Source organism: Phasianus colchicus, chromosome 1 (assembly GCF_987193195.1).
Source record: "Phasianus colchicus chromosome 1, bPhaCol1.hap1.1, whole genome shotgun sequence".
Taxonomy (NCBI): Eukaryota; Metazoa; Chordata; class Aves; order Galliformes; family Phasianidae; genus Phasianus; species Phasianus colchicus.
In genome coordinates this window covers 113,573,940-113,592,156 of record NC_143436.1, presented here as the reverse complement: position 1 = coordinate 113,592,156, position 18,217 = coordinate 113,573,940, and the positions used below count along the sequence as shown (strand labels likewise).

The 18,217-nt window shown below is 34.4% G+C and overlaps 2 protein-coding genes across 6 annotated transcripts in view; one reads left to right on the top strand and one right to left on the bottom strand.

The window, feature by feature from the left end:
• The window catches only part of CASK (calcium/calmodulin dependent serine protein kinase), a 199,519-nt gene that overhangs the window by 74,336 nt on the left and 106,966 nt on the right, over nt 1-18,217 (bottom strand). For 4 of the 5 annotated variants that reach the window (XM_090123585.1, XM_031594591.2, XM_031594593.2 and 1 more), the window contains exon 6: nt 8,116-8,218. In XM_090123585.1, the coding sequence (XP_089979711.1) occupies nt 8,116-8,218 (103 nt within the window). Of the gene's footprint in view, nt 1-2,529; nt 2,670-8,115; nt 8,219-18,217 lie in introns of those variants that run through there. The other variant, XM_090123599.1, reaches the window with a different exon arrangement.
• Nucleotides 9,819-15,058, top strand: GPR34 (G protein-coupled receptor 34). The gene is made up of 2 exons (XM_031594596.2): nt 9,819-11,006; nt 12,222-15,058. The coding sequence occupies exon 2, from the start codon at nt 12,245-12,247 to the stop codon at nt 13,388-13,390; it is 1,146 nt and encodes a 381-aa protein (XP_031450456.1). The 5' UTR covers nt 9,819-11,006; nt 12,222-12,244; the 3' UTR covers nt 13,391-15,058.

Here is an 18,217-nt window from a genome sequence, read left to right as displayed (position 1 = left end):
CAGAAGGCCTAACAACAGAACAACTTGTTCTGAGGAAATGTGTCCTTGGCAAAAGCTACTGGCCCTCCATTTTCTCCATTGCTGCCTACTTCACAGCAACACATGCTACATGAGCTATATAATACATTACTGGATGCTGGTGTGAGGCTCTAGCAGCAGAGGATGGCAGGGATGGCTTCTGAGAGAAGCAGCAGTAGTTGCCCCCATGCTGGATGTGGCCGCCTGCAGCCAGCTCCAAATGGAGACTCTGCTGGCTGAAGCCAAGGTTGTCAGTCAAGTTGGCAGGGCCTCTAGGAAAGCACATTCAAGAAAATATGCTGCACAACAGTGTAATGAATGAGGGAAAACATGTGAGAAACAGCCCTGCAGCCACCAAGGTCAGAGAAGGAGAAGGGGAGGATGTTCTCCAGGTGTTGTGGTAGAAGTTTCCTTTCTGCCTGTGGAAAAGATCACAGTGGAGCAGATACCCATGCTGCAACCCATGGAGGACCCATGAAGGCTTATTTGGGAAGACTGCAGCCTGTAGGATGCTCCTACGCTTGAGTTGGGGAAAAGTGAGCAGAGGAAAGAGAGGCAGAAATGATGGACCTCAGGGAGGTTGGCCCTTAGCTGAGGCCAACCCACCATGCTGGGTTATGCTATTTTTGATGCACGGAATGCTGATGAAATGGGGGAAAATAAGTTGAATCTCTCAATGTGAATCAAAGATACAGCCTGCTCCTTTTAATCTGTTCATTTTCCGTTCTCAAATATTAAGCATCATTTTGCCTGAATTAATCATGGGCTGCACAAAATAAGTAATTTAAACTGTCAAGATACTATCAAAAGTGCACGTTTTTGGCTTTCTTTCTCTCCTTAGTAAAATGTTTCAAGTTAAAATTACTTTGCAGAAATTCATTAGCAAGAAAAATCCTTCATTATTCAAATGTACTCATAAATATATGCAGAGCAGGATACTTATTTCAAATTGAGCATTAATCATCTTCCCTAAAATTTGAAAGTGGTGTCTTGACAGTGGATAAACTTCCTTTCTGCTTTAGTTCTCTTCCTGACTACGGTGCTAAGAAATACAAAAGTACTTACTGAACTACTGAATATCAACAAGAAGCAAACAGCTTGCAAATTTACACATATCAAAACTGCAGACAAAACATAACATGCAAGCATTTTTATGCTGTTCCCATCCACTGTCAGAACTGTTCATTATTCACCATATTATAATTTTTCATATATTTTTCTAACAAACCAAGAGAAGTGCAACAGCTTCTTGAGATCTATTTTCTATTTTTTATGCAATATTGGACAAATTACAACCTTATCGTATCCCAAGTTTCCTAGTTTGCTTTATCTTATGCCCATTCAGAGTATGCCACTAGAATGTGGAGCTACGTGTACTTAATACTCAACAGCTCTTACAAACAAACTCCAACAAATTTAGAAGTTAGAGATAAAAGATCATCCCAAATCTACTTTTTCTTCCCTTGGAAGGTAAGAATTTTGGACCTCGGGCACCAGAACAGGATCTTTGCTTTCCTGGTGCAAAACCAGTATATCATACAAATTAATTTTAATGCACAGCTTGATATTAAGCAGAATCACCAGACTAGTAAAGTAACAAGCAATATATTACACATCTTTGTAAGAACCCAACAGACTTTGCTGTAACCAGATTTAAAATGATGCTACTTCACAGAATGCTGAAAAATCAGTACTACTAAACCTCAATATTCTCTTGTAAAATAAAAAAATATATGTGAGAAGATATATTAGAAACTATTAAAAAAGCTAAGGTCATTTCTGGGGCAGCTGCCATCCTCACGACAATTTACTCTGGTTTCATCAGAAGAGGAAATGGTGTTCTTGAGGTTATTTTAGAAATGTATCTGGGCAAGTATTACTGCACTTTGCTCAGCAAATTGAAGTGCACATATGAACTCAAATAGATATGATCTTTCTTGTTTTGCAACTACAGGACAGTAACAGGATAAACAAAATTTAGAGACAACAAAGTTTGCGAAAATCATGGCTCCTAGATACTCTTTAAAACAAATACCACTTGTACTGATAGTTACTAAGTAGAAAGCTTGTATCTTACACAAAATCCAGTGTAAAATTTTAGAAAACCATGCTTTTTTTGTGTGTGTTTTTGCAGCTTTCCATCTTTTTGGAAATATAGTGCGACAGAATAGTAAGCAAAGTCATTTTCTCTTTATTTAAATAAACTTTCCTTTATTCTAGATGTAAGAAAACCCATGAATATATTCTAACAACTCCCCATGAAAAAGAACTTTATTTGCATAAAACTTATTTGCTTAATGCCTGAACAGGCATAGCCATTACAAATCTTACTTCTGCACACAAGTTTTTTTTTTTCTCTACCAGTTTTGAGGCATATTGGCATTGTGGAAATCTGTAAAACTGCTAATTCAGTTGATTTTTTTTTTTTTTTCCTGTGGATAAAGAGCTTCAGTCTTCAGATGTTGTCAATGTGATATCATTCACAAGCACTAAAGATAAATTTTGACTTACCTTTGATAATTTTAGTTTCTATGACTCTTTCCATATTATTCCAGACAATAGGGCTATGCTTTCCACAAGAAGAAGAGCATATAGAGAGACCCAATCAGATTTTGTCATCCCTAAGGCAGGGGATTGATGACCAAGATATCAGAAGAAGAGTCTTTCAACAGCAGTAGTATCTGAACGATGTATAAGGAAACAACTGGAACAAATAATTTTTAGGAAAAAAATGTGAGGTACTAATAAACATCACCATCTGACCTCTCACAATAGTGTAATAAGAATATGTTCTTAAATTAAGAAGTTTCTAAAAGACTGGGATGTCCAGAATAATGTGGAAGGAATCGAAGAATCACACACAACATTAGATAGATCATACTTTATTACTTTTAATTCCTTTCCACATTACTCCAGACAATAGAGATGTTTAAAGCAGGTGCATGGAAAGGATGGGGAAAATTAAAAAACAGGCAATTCAGCCTCAGCACAGAAGACTGTCAGAAGAAAATGTATTTTAAAAGATGTATTATCAGACAATTGGGCACCTGGACATTAGTGTTGGGAAAATGAACGAGCAAAGATCACATGATATCCAGAAAAATTATAATAATTGATTCACTGGCCTTTTCAGGCATAAAACTATCATGGAGGAAGTAAATCTAAGCTGACTTTTAAACACATTAGCCTCCTCAAAGTTCTCTCAAATCAACCCAGATGTGAAGAGGAATTTCTGAGAGACAGTAAACTTCAATTGCAGCTTTTAAATAAAACAAATTCTATCAGAGGCAAAGCTTTGAAGAGTCAATAGCTTTCATTTAAAATAAAAAAATAGTGAAATAGTGTTCTTGCTTTGTAGAGGAATGAAACACTTTCATTTGAGCGAAAGAATACTAGTACACGAACTCAGTTTAGAAACGTTTACTTGTCCTTAGAAAAAAGATTTGCTGCATAATTCAGACACTGATGATGAAAAAAAAATAAAAATCTGGACAATGTCAGAAAAATAAAAAAATACAATTTTGAACTGGTATTTAGAAAATCACCAAGAAAATTATTTCACACTATTTTCTTTACATTGTTTTCCCAAATTCCATGGTCTTATTTGCAGGGGAATTTACAGTAATGCCTTTCTTTGCCATTTTAGTAGTTACTTTTGGAGTAGAAGGCCAGCTTACAAAGAACCAAGAACACTTGGTATTTGTGTGCTGTACTTCTATTAATAAATATTAAAGTTATTAATTAAACTTAAGAATTCTGAAGAAGAGAGGAGAGCTAACTAATAGTAACCAAAAATAAATACTGGACTGGATCAGCAGTGACATTGTGCTGCTAAGAGAAAAAGTAAAATAGGTCAACTATTCATCGCTAAAGAAGACTTAACAGCTAGCACAGAACCTCATACCATTTAGATCTATAAAACAGTTATTTTGCGCTAAGTGAAGGAAATAGCAGTTGTGGATTCAACAGCTTTTTATTCCCTGGCTGGAAGAGCCTTTGTGTCCATCTGCTCCAACCCCTAATCAAGCAGGGACACCCAGAGTAGGTTGCTCATAACCCCATCCAGCTGGCTTTTGGAGATTTCCATACACAAAACTCCACAGCCTCACTGGGCAACCTGTGCTGGTGACCCACCACCTAGACAGTACAGATGTACTGATGTTCAGATGAAGCCTCCTGTATTCAAGTTAGTGCTCATTGTCTTTTGTCCTGGCATGGGCACCACTGAAGTTTCTTCAGACTTTTATACCATATACTAGCTAATAATTCTGAGACTAAGATAATATCTGCTAAGTTGGACACCATCACATTTACTTAAGAAAATATTATGATAATTTATGTCATATTCTGTAAGAAAAAATGTCGAAGGAAGAAGACAGAAATTATAATATGAGATTTCTCTATTAAAACACTGACCTCTCAGGTTCCAATACTCCAACTGCATGATAGCTATGAAAACATGGACTGCTTAATGTCAACAACCTGTTACTTAGAAGAGTTTCACTTATAAATTCCTTACAAATCTTCCATTTCCACTTTAACTATTGTGTATACAGGCAGACTTTCATCTTTAAGTATCTACTTGAATGTTTCAAACGAATAAACTTCAGCAAATTTTTCTACAGCTGATCATAAGAACTTCAAGAAAAAGTGGCTTTCAGAAACTGATAGTTCATGAAAACAATTTCCTGTAGTTCAGAAGATGACAGTTTCTGTTCATTGCACTGCAGCTTATGGGGATACACAGTGGAACAGGAAAATATTTCCTTACATTTTTCCTTTTTGTCTTATGGAAAATGAGTTCCAGCTACATCAATTTTTTTATGCTTAGCAATAATTAAACTCTCGTAAAAATAAACTCAACTGGGTTGTTAGCTGTTTAATTATAATATTCCTAAAATCTATTCTAGACATTTTCATTAATGACATCTATATGACGTCTTATCTTGTTACTGGGAGATAAATTTAGACTTTTGTAAAATAACCCTCTGCTTGAAAGAACATGGTCATTATACTTCTAAAAGGCACAACTTGATCTTTCACATAGGTTAAAAGATTGAGACTAGTCTAGTTTCAATTCCCAGAACTTACTTTATTTCAAAAATCCTCAAATGTTTGTTTTTCTTATTTTTTTTTTCCCAAGATTTATGTATACTGGAAGAAGCTGTGTTTTGTTAAGTTCAAAAAATTCCACACTTATAAATAAAGCAGAAGCTGATCCTAAAAGGTATGCCTGGCAGAAACCAAGGGAGTAAATCCCATCTTATTGTGTGTTGTCCTGGGCTACACACAATCTCATCAGGCACAGGTGCATCAATATAAAAAGGTAAGTAAAAAAATGGCACAAATGCAAATGCATGAAAGTAAGAAACAGAAAAATTAAAGCACTGGTAACCTCTGAATATTTTAGATACAGCAGCTCCTATTTTAGGCAAAAATACTAGCAAAAAAAACAGAGTGACCACCACTGAAATAGAACAGCTATGTAGAGCGGCTGGGTTTTGTATGCAAGAGTAAGGGAAGTTGAACTTCACTAGAGCCACGCTACTTTCAATGCGGATGTGCCTTTTTTAAAGGAAATCTATCTTATTCTGTCTTGAAAGATAAACTACTCCAAGCACTTCTCTTCTTGAACATCAGGATCATCTACGTAGGAATTTATACCAATAAGGAATATATCCTGCTAAGATATTGTAGTAATACATATTAGATACAGAAAGGTAAGCAAACATTGCATTTCTAGCATGTATAAGACAGTACTGTAAAAGTTTTACAGTACAATGAAAACCAAAACGGCTTAGGAGTATTGTGGTTTTTAAGGACAGTAAGAGAAGTTTCATCTCATAATAGCTTTTATTTAAGTAAGAATTTATTTTTTGATGTGATATGGCTGAAAATAACCAGTAAATATAGGAATTGCCATGCTGGAGGGGGAATAATTAAATATGTTAAGGAGAAGCAATTTTATTTTTAAACTAAAAATTAGAAAAAGAACGTGAACATAAATGGTTATTATACTTTTTACAAGACACTCTATAAGGAAGGTTTCTATTTCATTCAGGAGAAAATGAACAAATGAGTAGCATCTAATTTTTTAATTATATTTACTACAAAATAGAATATGTATGTAGGGCATAGCAATAACTTAAATAATTACATTGATAAACAATCTGTTACAAGAAACCTATAGCCCCGTAAAGCCACTACCATTAATCTTTCTCTAATACATATAGGACATTACTGTGCAGTTGCAGAAATAAAATCTTGCAAGTGCTGTATATGGAAGCGTCTAGTACTCTGGAAAGGAAAAGAACTGCCAGATGTAGTTTGAAGTACAAAGACTGGAATGGAAGATCAGAAGAAAGAGATAAGGAGTCTGCTAAGGAGAAAACTTGAAACATGTAGTAGAATTAAAATATTATATGGTATATAAATGAAGTGCAAATTCTCCAGGTAGCCCTGAAAGTTAAATGAATTTGAAGGTGAAGATAACAAGTACTTGTGAAAAGACTACAAACTGGAAATGACAGTTGAGAGAGAGGAAAAAATAACATGAAGGCAGACTAGATAAGGAAGAGATTGAGACAAATCAGGCATAAAAGATAAGCACACAGAGAAATATTATACTGATGAGGCTTAAGGAAAAAAAAAAAAGCTTCTGTAAGTACTGCAAGCTGAACTAGCTGAACTATAAAGGAATGAAAACATTTACATGGGAAAGGAAGGACCAGGCCAGCACTGACAACTGTAAGACAGTTGAGTACATGAATAATGAATTGGGTTGCAGAAAAGGAAGGAAAGGATGTGATGAATTCTGGGCAAAATGCAGGACTTTTTTCTAAATTGAACTTCAAGTTTCTGGTAAGACAGCTAGGAGTCTGAAAGTAAGTTCAGTGTAACTGATTAGCTCCAAAAAAGTAGCTAAAACTAAAAAAAAAAGAAAAAGAAAAAGTTGATCAGTGAGAATGAAGAAGAAAAATGAAGGAATCGTAAACAAAATGGTAGGAACAATCACTGAAAAAAAACAATGGTTGAAGTATCATTTGAGAAATAGGAAAAGCAAAGGAAGAAATTAGCTCATTTAGGAAAAAAAAAAAAAAAAACAGCCTCTAAATGTATTTTCTTAGAAAAAGACTTATCTAAGACTGTAGGTGATAAGAAATATCCAGGAATTGGTAATTATTGGAAGAGTGTGGAAGATGTTGGTTTGCTTAAACTGGATTTGCTCTTTGTTTTTAAAAAAAGTCATATGAAAGCTAAATTGACAAAGATCTTTTAAGTGTTTAGATAAGAAAACGTGAGTTTTTGAAGAAGATACTGAGACATACTGAGAGGAAGTTACTCCCTTTTGAAGAAAAAAAAAACCCCAAAGTTAATGAAATCTTTTGTTGTGGTCTCCTACTCTGGCAATGAAAACACCAGAAAACTGATTGGGTCTTCATCTGTGCAGGCTGATTAGAGCATAACCTATTGTCTGGAACAATATGGAAGGTAGCTAGAGGAAATAAAATTCACAGAAAACAAAACACACAGTCAAAAAATATACATTATCAAGATATTGGTGCCTTATGCAATAATAACAGTGAAATAGAAACACATAGAAAGAATCACATGTGAAAGCTAGTAAGATTTTGCTATTAATCAGAGTATAGTATTCTGACAGAAATTGCCTAAAAAACATATAGGAGCATTAAGGATGCTGTACTAAATCTTTAGTCAATTGCTTTGACACACATTTCAATCTTGATGGTATTTTATGTTGTGTGCTTTGTCAAGCATGGACTAACTCTGACAAGGACTGTATCAAAATGAAAAATTTTTTTGCATCTTTCAATGTCATTTTGATCAAAACAGTGTAAGCTGTTGCTGAGAAACATTTAGACAGTTTTACAATATGTACACACAATGTAGTATGGTGTTGCAGTTCAGATACTTGTGTACATATATTGTTAACAAAGTATTTAGTACAAGATTATTTATTATTATTATTATTTATTATTATGAGTCCTTGTTTTGCAGCCCAGGCTATGTTGGAAGCACCAAACTCTGCAGTAAAACTTCTGTAATATTATATAAGTTTGAAGGACAATTTCTTACCTCCAGCAACTAGCCCAGATTCTCCTAATTGAATTGCTACCCCAAAGCCACCAAGCTTTACCGGGGCTGAATTCTCTTTTGAGGCAAGCAGTACACAGTGTGGCTGAAAACAACAATGAAAAAAGCAAATTATTATATTGTTTGAAAAGTACAATTGGCACCTTAGAATTTACTTTCAAAAACTTGCAAACAGAAGTTATATATATATTTTTAAAAGAAATTCTTAATTTGTAATATTTTTGGAATGAGATCCTCTCACTAAACCTCTTTATGGTTGAGTAGCCTGTGTTAGCAATGGTAATGGGGGGATGGTTGGACTAGATGATCTTGTAGGTCCTTTCCAACCTTGTGATTCTATGATTCTATGATTCTTTCTCCTTTGTCTTCCTTTTCACTTGTCCTAGGTATAGCAAAAGCATTTCAGGACTTAACAGAACTCACAGGGAACACAAAGTAAAATCACAACAACATGGAGATAATGAATGTTGAAATTTTCTTTCTTGGTATTAGTTTTGATTTTCACTCTTTATTTCACTCCTATGCTTTACACTGTTCTAGTTCTTCAGTAGATACATCCTGCCCTATGACACAATGCGTGTGATCTTATTCTTAACACTTTGAGCCCTAACCACAGTAGGGGATCACTTTCCAGCTGCATAGAAACAACACTGCTGTGATATTTCTATTGAGTTACAGGATAAACTGCTTAGGAATCTAACTGCATTCCATGCAAAGTCATCTATATTTTTGATTTTCTACAGTTTTTCCACTAGTAATATTAAGATGCAACACATAAAAACACAATAATAGCATTATTTGAAAGAGTGGTGACTGATGTGAGAGTCTATAAAATATAGTACGTAATGCAGCAATTAATGTAGAATGACTTCCTTCATTTACACAGAGCCTCCATTTGCACAGTCAGCTCTGTTATTTAAAAGGATGTCAGATCTGTCTGTTCACTACTTCTTGAGAAAATGTTACTGCTTACATTGCAAAACAAGGAACTTCAAATAGGTTACCCTGTATCTTCAGATTTGTCCTTGTTCTCTAAGAAGGTAAGCATGTGCTGCCTTAAGTTTAGTTTTCTTTTACACTTGTCCCCCTGCAAAGAACCTGAAAGAAGTCAGCTGCTCACTATGGAGATGATCTAGGGTTCTGGGGGTAACATAACTAAATTGCTCAAATCTGGAACAGGAAAATTACAACCTCCCTGCATGATCAACCAATTAAGCTGTGGAGGAATCCATAAACAATTTCCTTCTGCATCACCTATACTATGTTTTAATTTAGGTTGATGTCCATTTTGTACAATACCTAAAGCTAATACTCAGACTTTCGAAAGTTTTAATTATCATTATGTATTAGAAGTCTACGAAACCTTATCTTACCCAAAGTCTAAGTTATGTATTCACCGAGGTCATGAATTGTTACCTTTGATGCTCCCTTAAAATTCATTTGTTGTTATAGTAAAACACACAGATTTTGTGACATGACTGTAAACACCTGATAGAAAATACATGAACAAATCTAAATCTTCCCAACTTCTGGTCCTATTAAATATCAGGATGAAATTATGACAACATAGTAACATCAACCTCAACCCCTTTTAAAAGTCCAAAAGAAATCTGTGGAGTCCCAAACAAGCTTGATTCTCAGACAGATGATATGTTAAGAATGTTAACATGGACACTCTCATTTCAAATACTAAGGAAAATACCGTCAGGATAATATTCCTCAGTTATTGAATTTATGCTAATTTATACTGGGACTTCTAGAACCAATTTTTAAATTTGCATTCTAAAAATGTAATTTTAAATCTCTTGTATCCTGTTCTAAATAGTATTACCAGGTGGTATTATCTCTGAGTATTTTATTTTTGCCTTATTGAAATGGTTAAGCTGTTCCACAAGTAATGCCTCCTGTTTTATTTTGTTGGCCCATGACATCAGAGCTGGATGTGGGAGGAATGATGGTAAAGGCTGAAGCTCCTCTCTCAGTTCCATTCAGCTCTTTGTTGCCATGTGACAGATGGCAGCAAAGGGGCAGTCTGACACAGTGACATCTGACATGGAAGTGAAGACGAAGCAAAGGTGAATTTCTGCATGCAGAAAAAATTGTACCCATTGAAACTCGTTGACTTTTGCTGAACATTTATGGAGACCAAACAGTGGATGTGAGCACAGTGAGGCAGTGGGTGGTTTCAGCAGTGGTTGTGAGTATGTTGAAAAGTAGTGTTTTGTAGCTGAGAATTTTCTCTATCAAATAGTGTTATTGTCTTCTTTGATGTAGTTTTCATGCAAATAAACAGGAGGCATTACTTTCAGAGTGACCTATGTATCACCACTGCTAGTTTAAGTGAAAAAAAATCAACCTCAGATTTCTCACTTTGAGCAAGATGGATGAAAACTGCACCAGGGTAACAAAAATGTGCCACTTCAATGTGGTATTCATTTTGCTTCACTCTGTGCACGAATCTTGAAGAAGTGATACCACTTTCATGCCAGTATCAAGATGTAGTGTACCAAGACAATTGTTTACCAAAAAGGAAGACGCTGAGGTTGGTCACAAGAAACAAAGTTTCTATGAAAAAAAAATCCCAATCTCCTATTCAGTAAAAGTTTATGATATAACCAGCAAAGTCCAAATTAACACCAAAGTCAATCTTTCCAGTAAGTTGGGTTTTGCTACTTAAAAATATCTTTAAAAAATAGTTGCAACACTAGTTAAAACTTCCCCTTGTAGCTAATTGCACTGTGTCAGCTGATTCTCTAACTTTCATAGAGAAGCTGGCACTCCAGCTTTCTAATAAGAGGACATGCATACACGTTACTCCTCCCTCTCTTCAGCAGTGGTTTTCAAAATCAGCAGAAGTTCTTAAAACACAAATGGTAAGTGGCTTCTTTTATACTTAAGATACAATAAAACAACTTCTTATTAAAGTTTCTTTTAATTACAAAGGTGCTAATGACCTTTGTAATCAATTGGTATGTAATTAAATATTTCTCAGTTTAAGTATGCATTCCTACTTACAGATGACAAAACTTAGGATAGTTTAAAGTTGTGTTTCTGAAGTATCTGCAGTGTAACTGATTTTTTTGCAGCCCTCATTCACCTAAATGTTATTGATTATGCAACTCATGATGTCAAGCATTTTTTTGACAAAAAAAGCAACATAAACATAAGATTTAAAATTGTAGAGAGGTTTCAATGTATATTTGAAGGTACCGTATTTCTTTAATTAGACACAATTTTTATAATTACTTTTAGCCCATACCATACTAAATGGCTAATATGAAAAGACAGCTGTACTTGTAAAACTGGAAAATACTGCCTGCATCTAATGTAACTTTAAGATCATCCAACATGAGATGTTATAATACTTTATTATTAATATCCTCTCTGTATGTACATCACTTTTTACTAAACCTCTTATCTAAAATGTTGCAGTTTTCACCGCCTTACCCATATCAGACATTTTTAAGACCTGGAACGTTTTTTTTTTCTCCTTGTTATTGTTGCTGGAGATCTACATTTAGAACACCAAAAATGATTTTACAGCTCTTTTCAGATTAGGGGAATATTAGCTTGTCTCTCTAAAAAAAAATCGAAATAAACTTATTTACATAATCTTTTAACACCATGGCATATACTTAGGGAGAAAAATGTATTACTAATAATTGGTTGTTAACTACGTCTCTAAACAGTTAAATGCTGTTCTGCTATACTGATTAAGAGTTTGCTTTTGGTTTTCTTTCATTAGTCAAAGCTGATTTTTATCAGATTATACCTTACTGGTGAAAAATATACTCTCAGTGACATTAAAAACTTTATGAAAACAGGGGAAGATATGAAAACAATCTGTTACTGAATTAATGTAATTTTCATGCTAGTATTATTTTCCTTGCATAATCTTGATTTATAAACATTCCACAAAAGGAAAAAAATACCTTACTTTACACAATGATACAAATAATAAAAGAGAAACTAATATAATAATGCTGACTCAGTGCTACTTATATTACAAAAATGCTTTGTAGGCAATGAAGTGTAACAGTGTTCCTGTGGTGACTTAATATTTACAATTTTTCTTTGCATCCTGACAGAACAGCTAAGAAAATCTTCACAAATGGCTGCATCTTCAGCTGATTTACTGACCATTCTTCCACACAAGAAAGTCTTTTGGGATAACCAAACCAATCTAACCACGAATGCATCAGAAATTCAACACAATGCAAGCTGTTACTTAGAAGACAATGCATTGTCACTTGCTTTCATACTTTTTTACTCTGTTATTTTTGTTGTTGGATTGGTTGGAAATATTATAGCCCTGTTTGCATTCCTGTGCATTCACCAGAAAAGGAATTCCATCCAAGTTTACTTGCTAAACGTAGCCATCGCAGACCTTTTGCTGATCTTCTGTCTACCCTTCCGAATACTGTACCACATTTTCAACAACACATGGATGTTTGGACGGATTTTATGCAAAATTGTAGGAACTCTATTTTACATGAACATGTACATTAGCATAGTACTGTTGGGACTAATTAGCCTAGATCGTTACATAAAAATAAATAAGTCTGTGAAACGACCTAAGATGTTAACGACTTCCCGAAGTATACATATTTGTTTCATTGTGTGGGCAATTGCACTAACAGGATTTTCATTAGTAGTTGTACCATCTCTCTTCAGGAGCGAGTTCAGCAATTCTACCTTGTGCTTTCATTATCGGCACAAAAAGAACGCAATGACAGAAGCAATTTTAAATTATATTATTGTCATCATTTTTTGGACAGTTTTTCTCCTTTTGATACTTTCCTATGTTAAAATTGCCAAGAACCTACTGAAAATTTCAAGGAAAAGAGCTAATTTTCCCAATGCAGTAAAATACACCCAGACAGCAAGGAATTCCTTCATTGTACTCATTATTTTCACCCTATGTTTTGTTCCATACCACATGTTTCGATTTGTCTACATTACATCGCAGTTACAAAATCCATCTTGTTACTGGAAGGGAATAATTCACACATGCAATGAAGTTATGCTCATATTTTCATCTTTTAACAGCTGCTTAGACCCAGTTATGTATTTCCTAATGTCCAGTAGCGTCCGTAAGACAGTTTTCCAACTTATTTGTAGAAGAATTCATAGAGACTCAAGTGTGACTCTGGAAAGTACTTCAGAAATAAAACTTGGACAATACATGCAAGAGAGATTTTCTACTACCACTCCGCATTCAAGTTCTGTAAAGAAGAAGTCTGACTTAATCAAGTAAACAGGTAACAGCTTCTCTCAGTGTCACTTCAGGACATCAGCTTAAGATGCACCAAATACAGTACTGAATGGATATTAACCTCATCTCATTCTTCCCATTTCAAAATGAGAAGTCTTACTTCTGTTGGTGAAAATGAGAAGCAACTTTTCAGAAGTACTTCACTTTTGTTTATCCAAGAAAACAAAACAGGAAACTTCCTTCAAGTTATCTCAGGCACCTTCTGTGGGACTAACTTAGAACACTAAGTCTTTGGGGAGATGTCCACAAAGCTTGTGTAAGGAGTCTTGTATACAGATGTTAATATGAGCAATTCATGTATATAAACAGATGCATTTTGCAGAAGTAATGTGTCCTATTCAAAAGAGCTATATGAATCATTAAAGACTTTATGTATTGTCTGCTTTAACAGGTTTCAAAGAGATCAGCATTGAACTGTATTTACAGAACTATTTTTTGCAAGGAAATATTTGAGAATTCAGCAACATATCTGGCTCAAAATTGAGGTGAAGAACAAAGCTGCCATTGATTCAGTTATAATTACTGAAGATTTGCTTCATTAAATATAAAAACCAAAATAATCAAGCCTCCTTTATTATTCAAGCCTTTTATTATATTTTCAACCTCTTAATGAATGTCAAGGTTGAGTACTTCAGGTAAAGTTAAGCACTGGTTAGGAAATTTGTGACATTTGTGAAGGAGAGATGACATATGGGTATTTTCAGCTAGCTAGGATTTCCTTCAAACTCTGAGCAACAAATTCGGTGACTTCAGCTACACAAAGTATTTCAACAAGGAAAAAAATGAGCATACACAGCAGAACAGAAAAATTAGCTGTTGTGAACACTGGAAGCATCAGCACTGTTCTTCGGTCAGGATCAGTCATCTACTCTACTTATAGGTTTATGGATTCAGGAGCAAAGTAAAATTTTGAATGGTAAGGTTGTTTAAAACAGGAGAGCTGAAAGTGGAGCTTGTTAAGACCAAAAGACATGCAAACAGATACTTATACTGAGAGTAATTTACATGCCTAGCACAAGAATCCAGAAAGATGAACTAATTAGATACTAGATGTTAGGTAGTATCTCTGCAAAAGACGATTCTATTATGCTTAACACATAATAAGCAATATTGCTCAGGTTAACTGAAAGACTTTTATATTAATATGATTACCAGTAACTTCTCTAATAGATTGTATGACTTCATACCTAATCTGTCACAAAATGTGCAGATTTTTATTTATACAGTGAAATATTCTGATTTTATAGAAGCTAGTTATAAACTTTACATTCTTTAGAGGTTGTAGAGGAGGAGCACCAGAAGCCATGGAAAATATCAACAGATGATAAGCTACAGTTTAGTGTTTATATTAGGCAACTGCAGCACCTACAAAGTCATATAAAATTAGGCAAGCTTGGGTAGATAAGGTAAAAGTGAATAAATTTGTTTGAGAAAAAACATCTACCATAAAATCAGCTCTAGCAGAGCTGTTACAGAGGAGCCAGTAGAGGAGCTCTCCAGTAGACTTGAGAAGCATCAGGATAAAGGGGATAATGTTGTACAAGGACTCTAGCAAGATCATTTACAAAAGGTCCTAAAGAACTCAGAATGTTAGAATGGTATTTCTTACTTTGGAACTAGTTAAAAAGTGAAAATAAAGCTTAAAAAATACTTTTTTTTTTTTTCTTTTTTTTCCCTTTCAGGACATTACCCAAGAATATCCAAATAGATTCATTTACAATTATGTTGAGTACTATCTGGAATGAATGAGAGTAAGGGGATGACAAAGTTTTTAAGCAATACGCAAATATTCAAGGTAGTCAACCCTAAAAAAGGGGTATGATACCAACTCTGTTCAACAGCAATAAAGCAGCAAAGTCACTGTTAAAATTAGGAGAAAAAAACTGAGAAGCCATCATTGTGATATTCCATAATTTATATGGTACAGTTTCTATGCAGAATACATAAAACAAATAAATGCTTGAACTCAGAAACTGAAAGAGGACGCAGTCAGTCCGTAACACCAGGTATGGCGTGTAAAAGGGGAAACAGGAGTAACTAACTGTATGCTCTTTGTCAGAGTCTGATATTAAAGGAATAGCAGTTAAAACAGCAAACAAACAAACAAACAAAAACCCAACAAAATAAGTGAAAATACTTCATGACAGATTTTCACAAGTGTGCAAATCAGTGCTTCAAGGTGTCAAAGACCTGAAGCATCAATTGGCTCAAAACAGGATCTGAAACTAGACAGTATTGTCATGTAGGAAAGAATTATGACTGAACAAATTCCAAACACAGGCACTTTTACTATATTTTAATATTTAATCTTTTTTCTTTTCCTTTTTTTTTTCTTTTTTTCTGAAATCAATTTTACCAGCTTCTGAGGGTAAATTGACGGCACTGCAAGCTATTATAGTGAAGTGCAAAGAATCTTGAAGCTCCTGGGAGATCTGCTGAAAATTACAATGTGACATTTCAGGTGATCCTATCATTAGTCACTTCAGTAGCGTTACTATGTTCGTTGCTTCTTATCTTAGCAATGCTTCCTAAGTGATATGAGGGCCAAATACAGTAATATATTGAAACTTCAACTGAATTTCAACATAAAATACTAAAAGAGACTTGCTAAATAATCCAGGCTCCATCCTCTTCATTCTCCATCTTCTCATGGCAAGCAGCAAATCTGATCGTGATGTTGTATTCGTACCATACACACTTTAAAGACTCTGAATAGCATAAACCATGAAACAAAACTGCATGCCAGAAACAAGCTACTAGCTTTAATTATTAGCATATTCAATTGTATCTGGCTTGAATAACCAATTTTTATTTCTATATTGAAACTCACTCTTACTACCTTTGGGACTGGCAAGTTGGCACCTTCTACTAGGTAAGAAAATTATAGCCCGAATCTGAAAACCTTAACTGAACAACCTCTTTCACAATATTGGTCAATGAAACCACGAGAAAGAAATATAACTCACATTACTGAATCATACATTACTGATAAATAAGTAAGAGCCACATTATTCCTTGAACTGGAAAATATATACGTGTGAACACCTTAGTTTAATGCTCTCTCTGAAATCACATACAGAATCAGGGTGCGTAGGAGTTTAGTTGCACAGCATAAATAAAGCATACAAAGAAAAATAAACCAATGTTTTAAATGTATTTTCAACATATTCTTTGTAAGGCTGAGAATCTTCTGCCAGCCTTTTTTCCATCTCAGAAATACTCCCTATTACTGAGGGCACCCTGCCAAGGGAATCCAAGAAAACAGAGAAGGTGCTACAGAGTTGTTACCACCCACAGCTTGTAAATATTAATAGATAGGAAAAATCCATGTACAGAAGTTGTTCAGACTTCATGAGGGTGGGAATAGTTGAGGGGAAAGGACGAAGATGAAAGAAGCCTTAACGTTCATACTCCATTGTTAAGAGTGTTAAGCATAGATATAAGAATATGAATAGAAGAGAAATGGTTGTGTCTCAAACAACTGAAAATGAGATAAAAATGAAGACAAAAAAAGTGCTAGGGTTTACTTCTAAGCTTATATTTTTGTAAGCTGAATCAATTACTTAAAGTACACCAGAAAGGTACATTGTGCTTCATGCTGCCCTCAGAGATTATCTCACTTTTTGCTGTAAGTGATGAGTACTGGTTTCTTTAAGTTTGCATACAGAGATGGTTAGTACATCTTTGCACCTGTTAAAAAGCAAGGTCAGCTACTTCGGCATATCTCAAACCACAGACACAGATGACTGAGTGCTTTTAAAAGGAAAACCTATCCATTGTTTCACACACACAAAAAATTTCTACATACATATTGTAAACAACACATTAAAAGTCTGATGAAAATACTTGACAGGGGACCTAACAATGTTCCTTATCAGCAAGAAATTCATTTTGGAGACAAAGCTTTCTAATTTGCAGTCAAGAAAATCTACTTTTTGTGCAATCAGTTTTGCCTTTATTGACATGCTTCGGATTTTTATTTTTGTTTTAGAACTTTTGCATTTTCTCAAAAGCTTAAAAGCTTTGTATGAAAGCTAAAAAGCACTTATAAACATTTAACTTGAAAATACATGAGCTACAGCATACTGCAAGAAAACCACAAAGAAAGCTTCCTCTTTATCTACAATGATCAGTACAGTTCTCATGTTAAAAACTGTTTTTGGAAAATCAAAGTAAAAATTATCATGAACAATACACAGTCACCGATTCTTGAAAATCAAGGATAGTAAAAGAGACCTCTGGAGGCTGCACAGAGTATTTCATCAGGGAAAAAATTTTGAAGTTTTTAGCACTGGAGTCCTGAAATCTAAAAATATCATAAGATTATTTTTTTAAGTACTGTCAACTGTAAGCTATGTTTTCCAGCTTAAAAGGTATTGTTTAATTAGCGATTTTCTATGCAAAACAACTACTCAGAGCACATAAATGTGCTTATTTAATGACAACCAAATAGCTGAAGGTATGGGTGCAGTATTATCCCTTTCCTATATCACAAAAGATCCTAGAAATGCCAGAGTTGCATATTCTCACAATTCATCGAATAGTCTAAGAACAATTTTGGATCTATTCTGCTGAACTATAATGGTGATTCTAAAGCTGCTGAAAATAAATCATCAAAGAACAGCAAAAAAGACAATCTAACTAGATCAAATTAAAATCTGCCATTTATTTTATATCCACTGATTCAGCATAGTACTTGGCTCAAGCTGAGTAGATTTAAACATGAACTTAGAGAACTTCGATTTGGTCAGTATTTCTCACAATATTGAATATGCTGCTCCAAAAGTAATGTCTCCTATTTATTTCCAT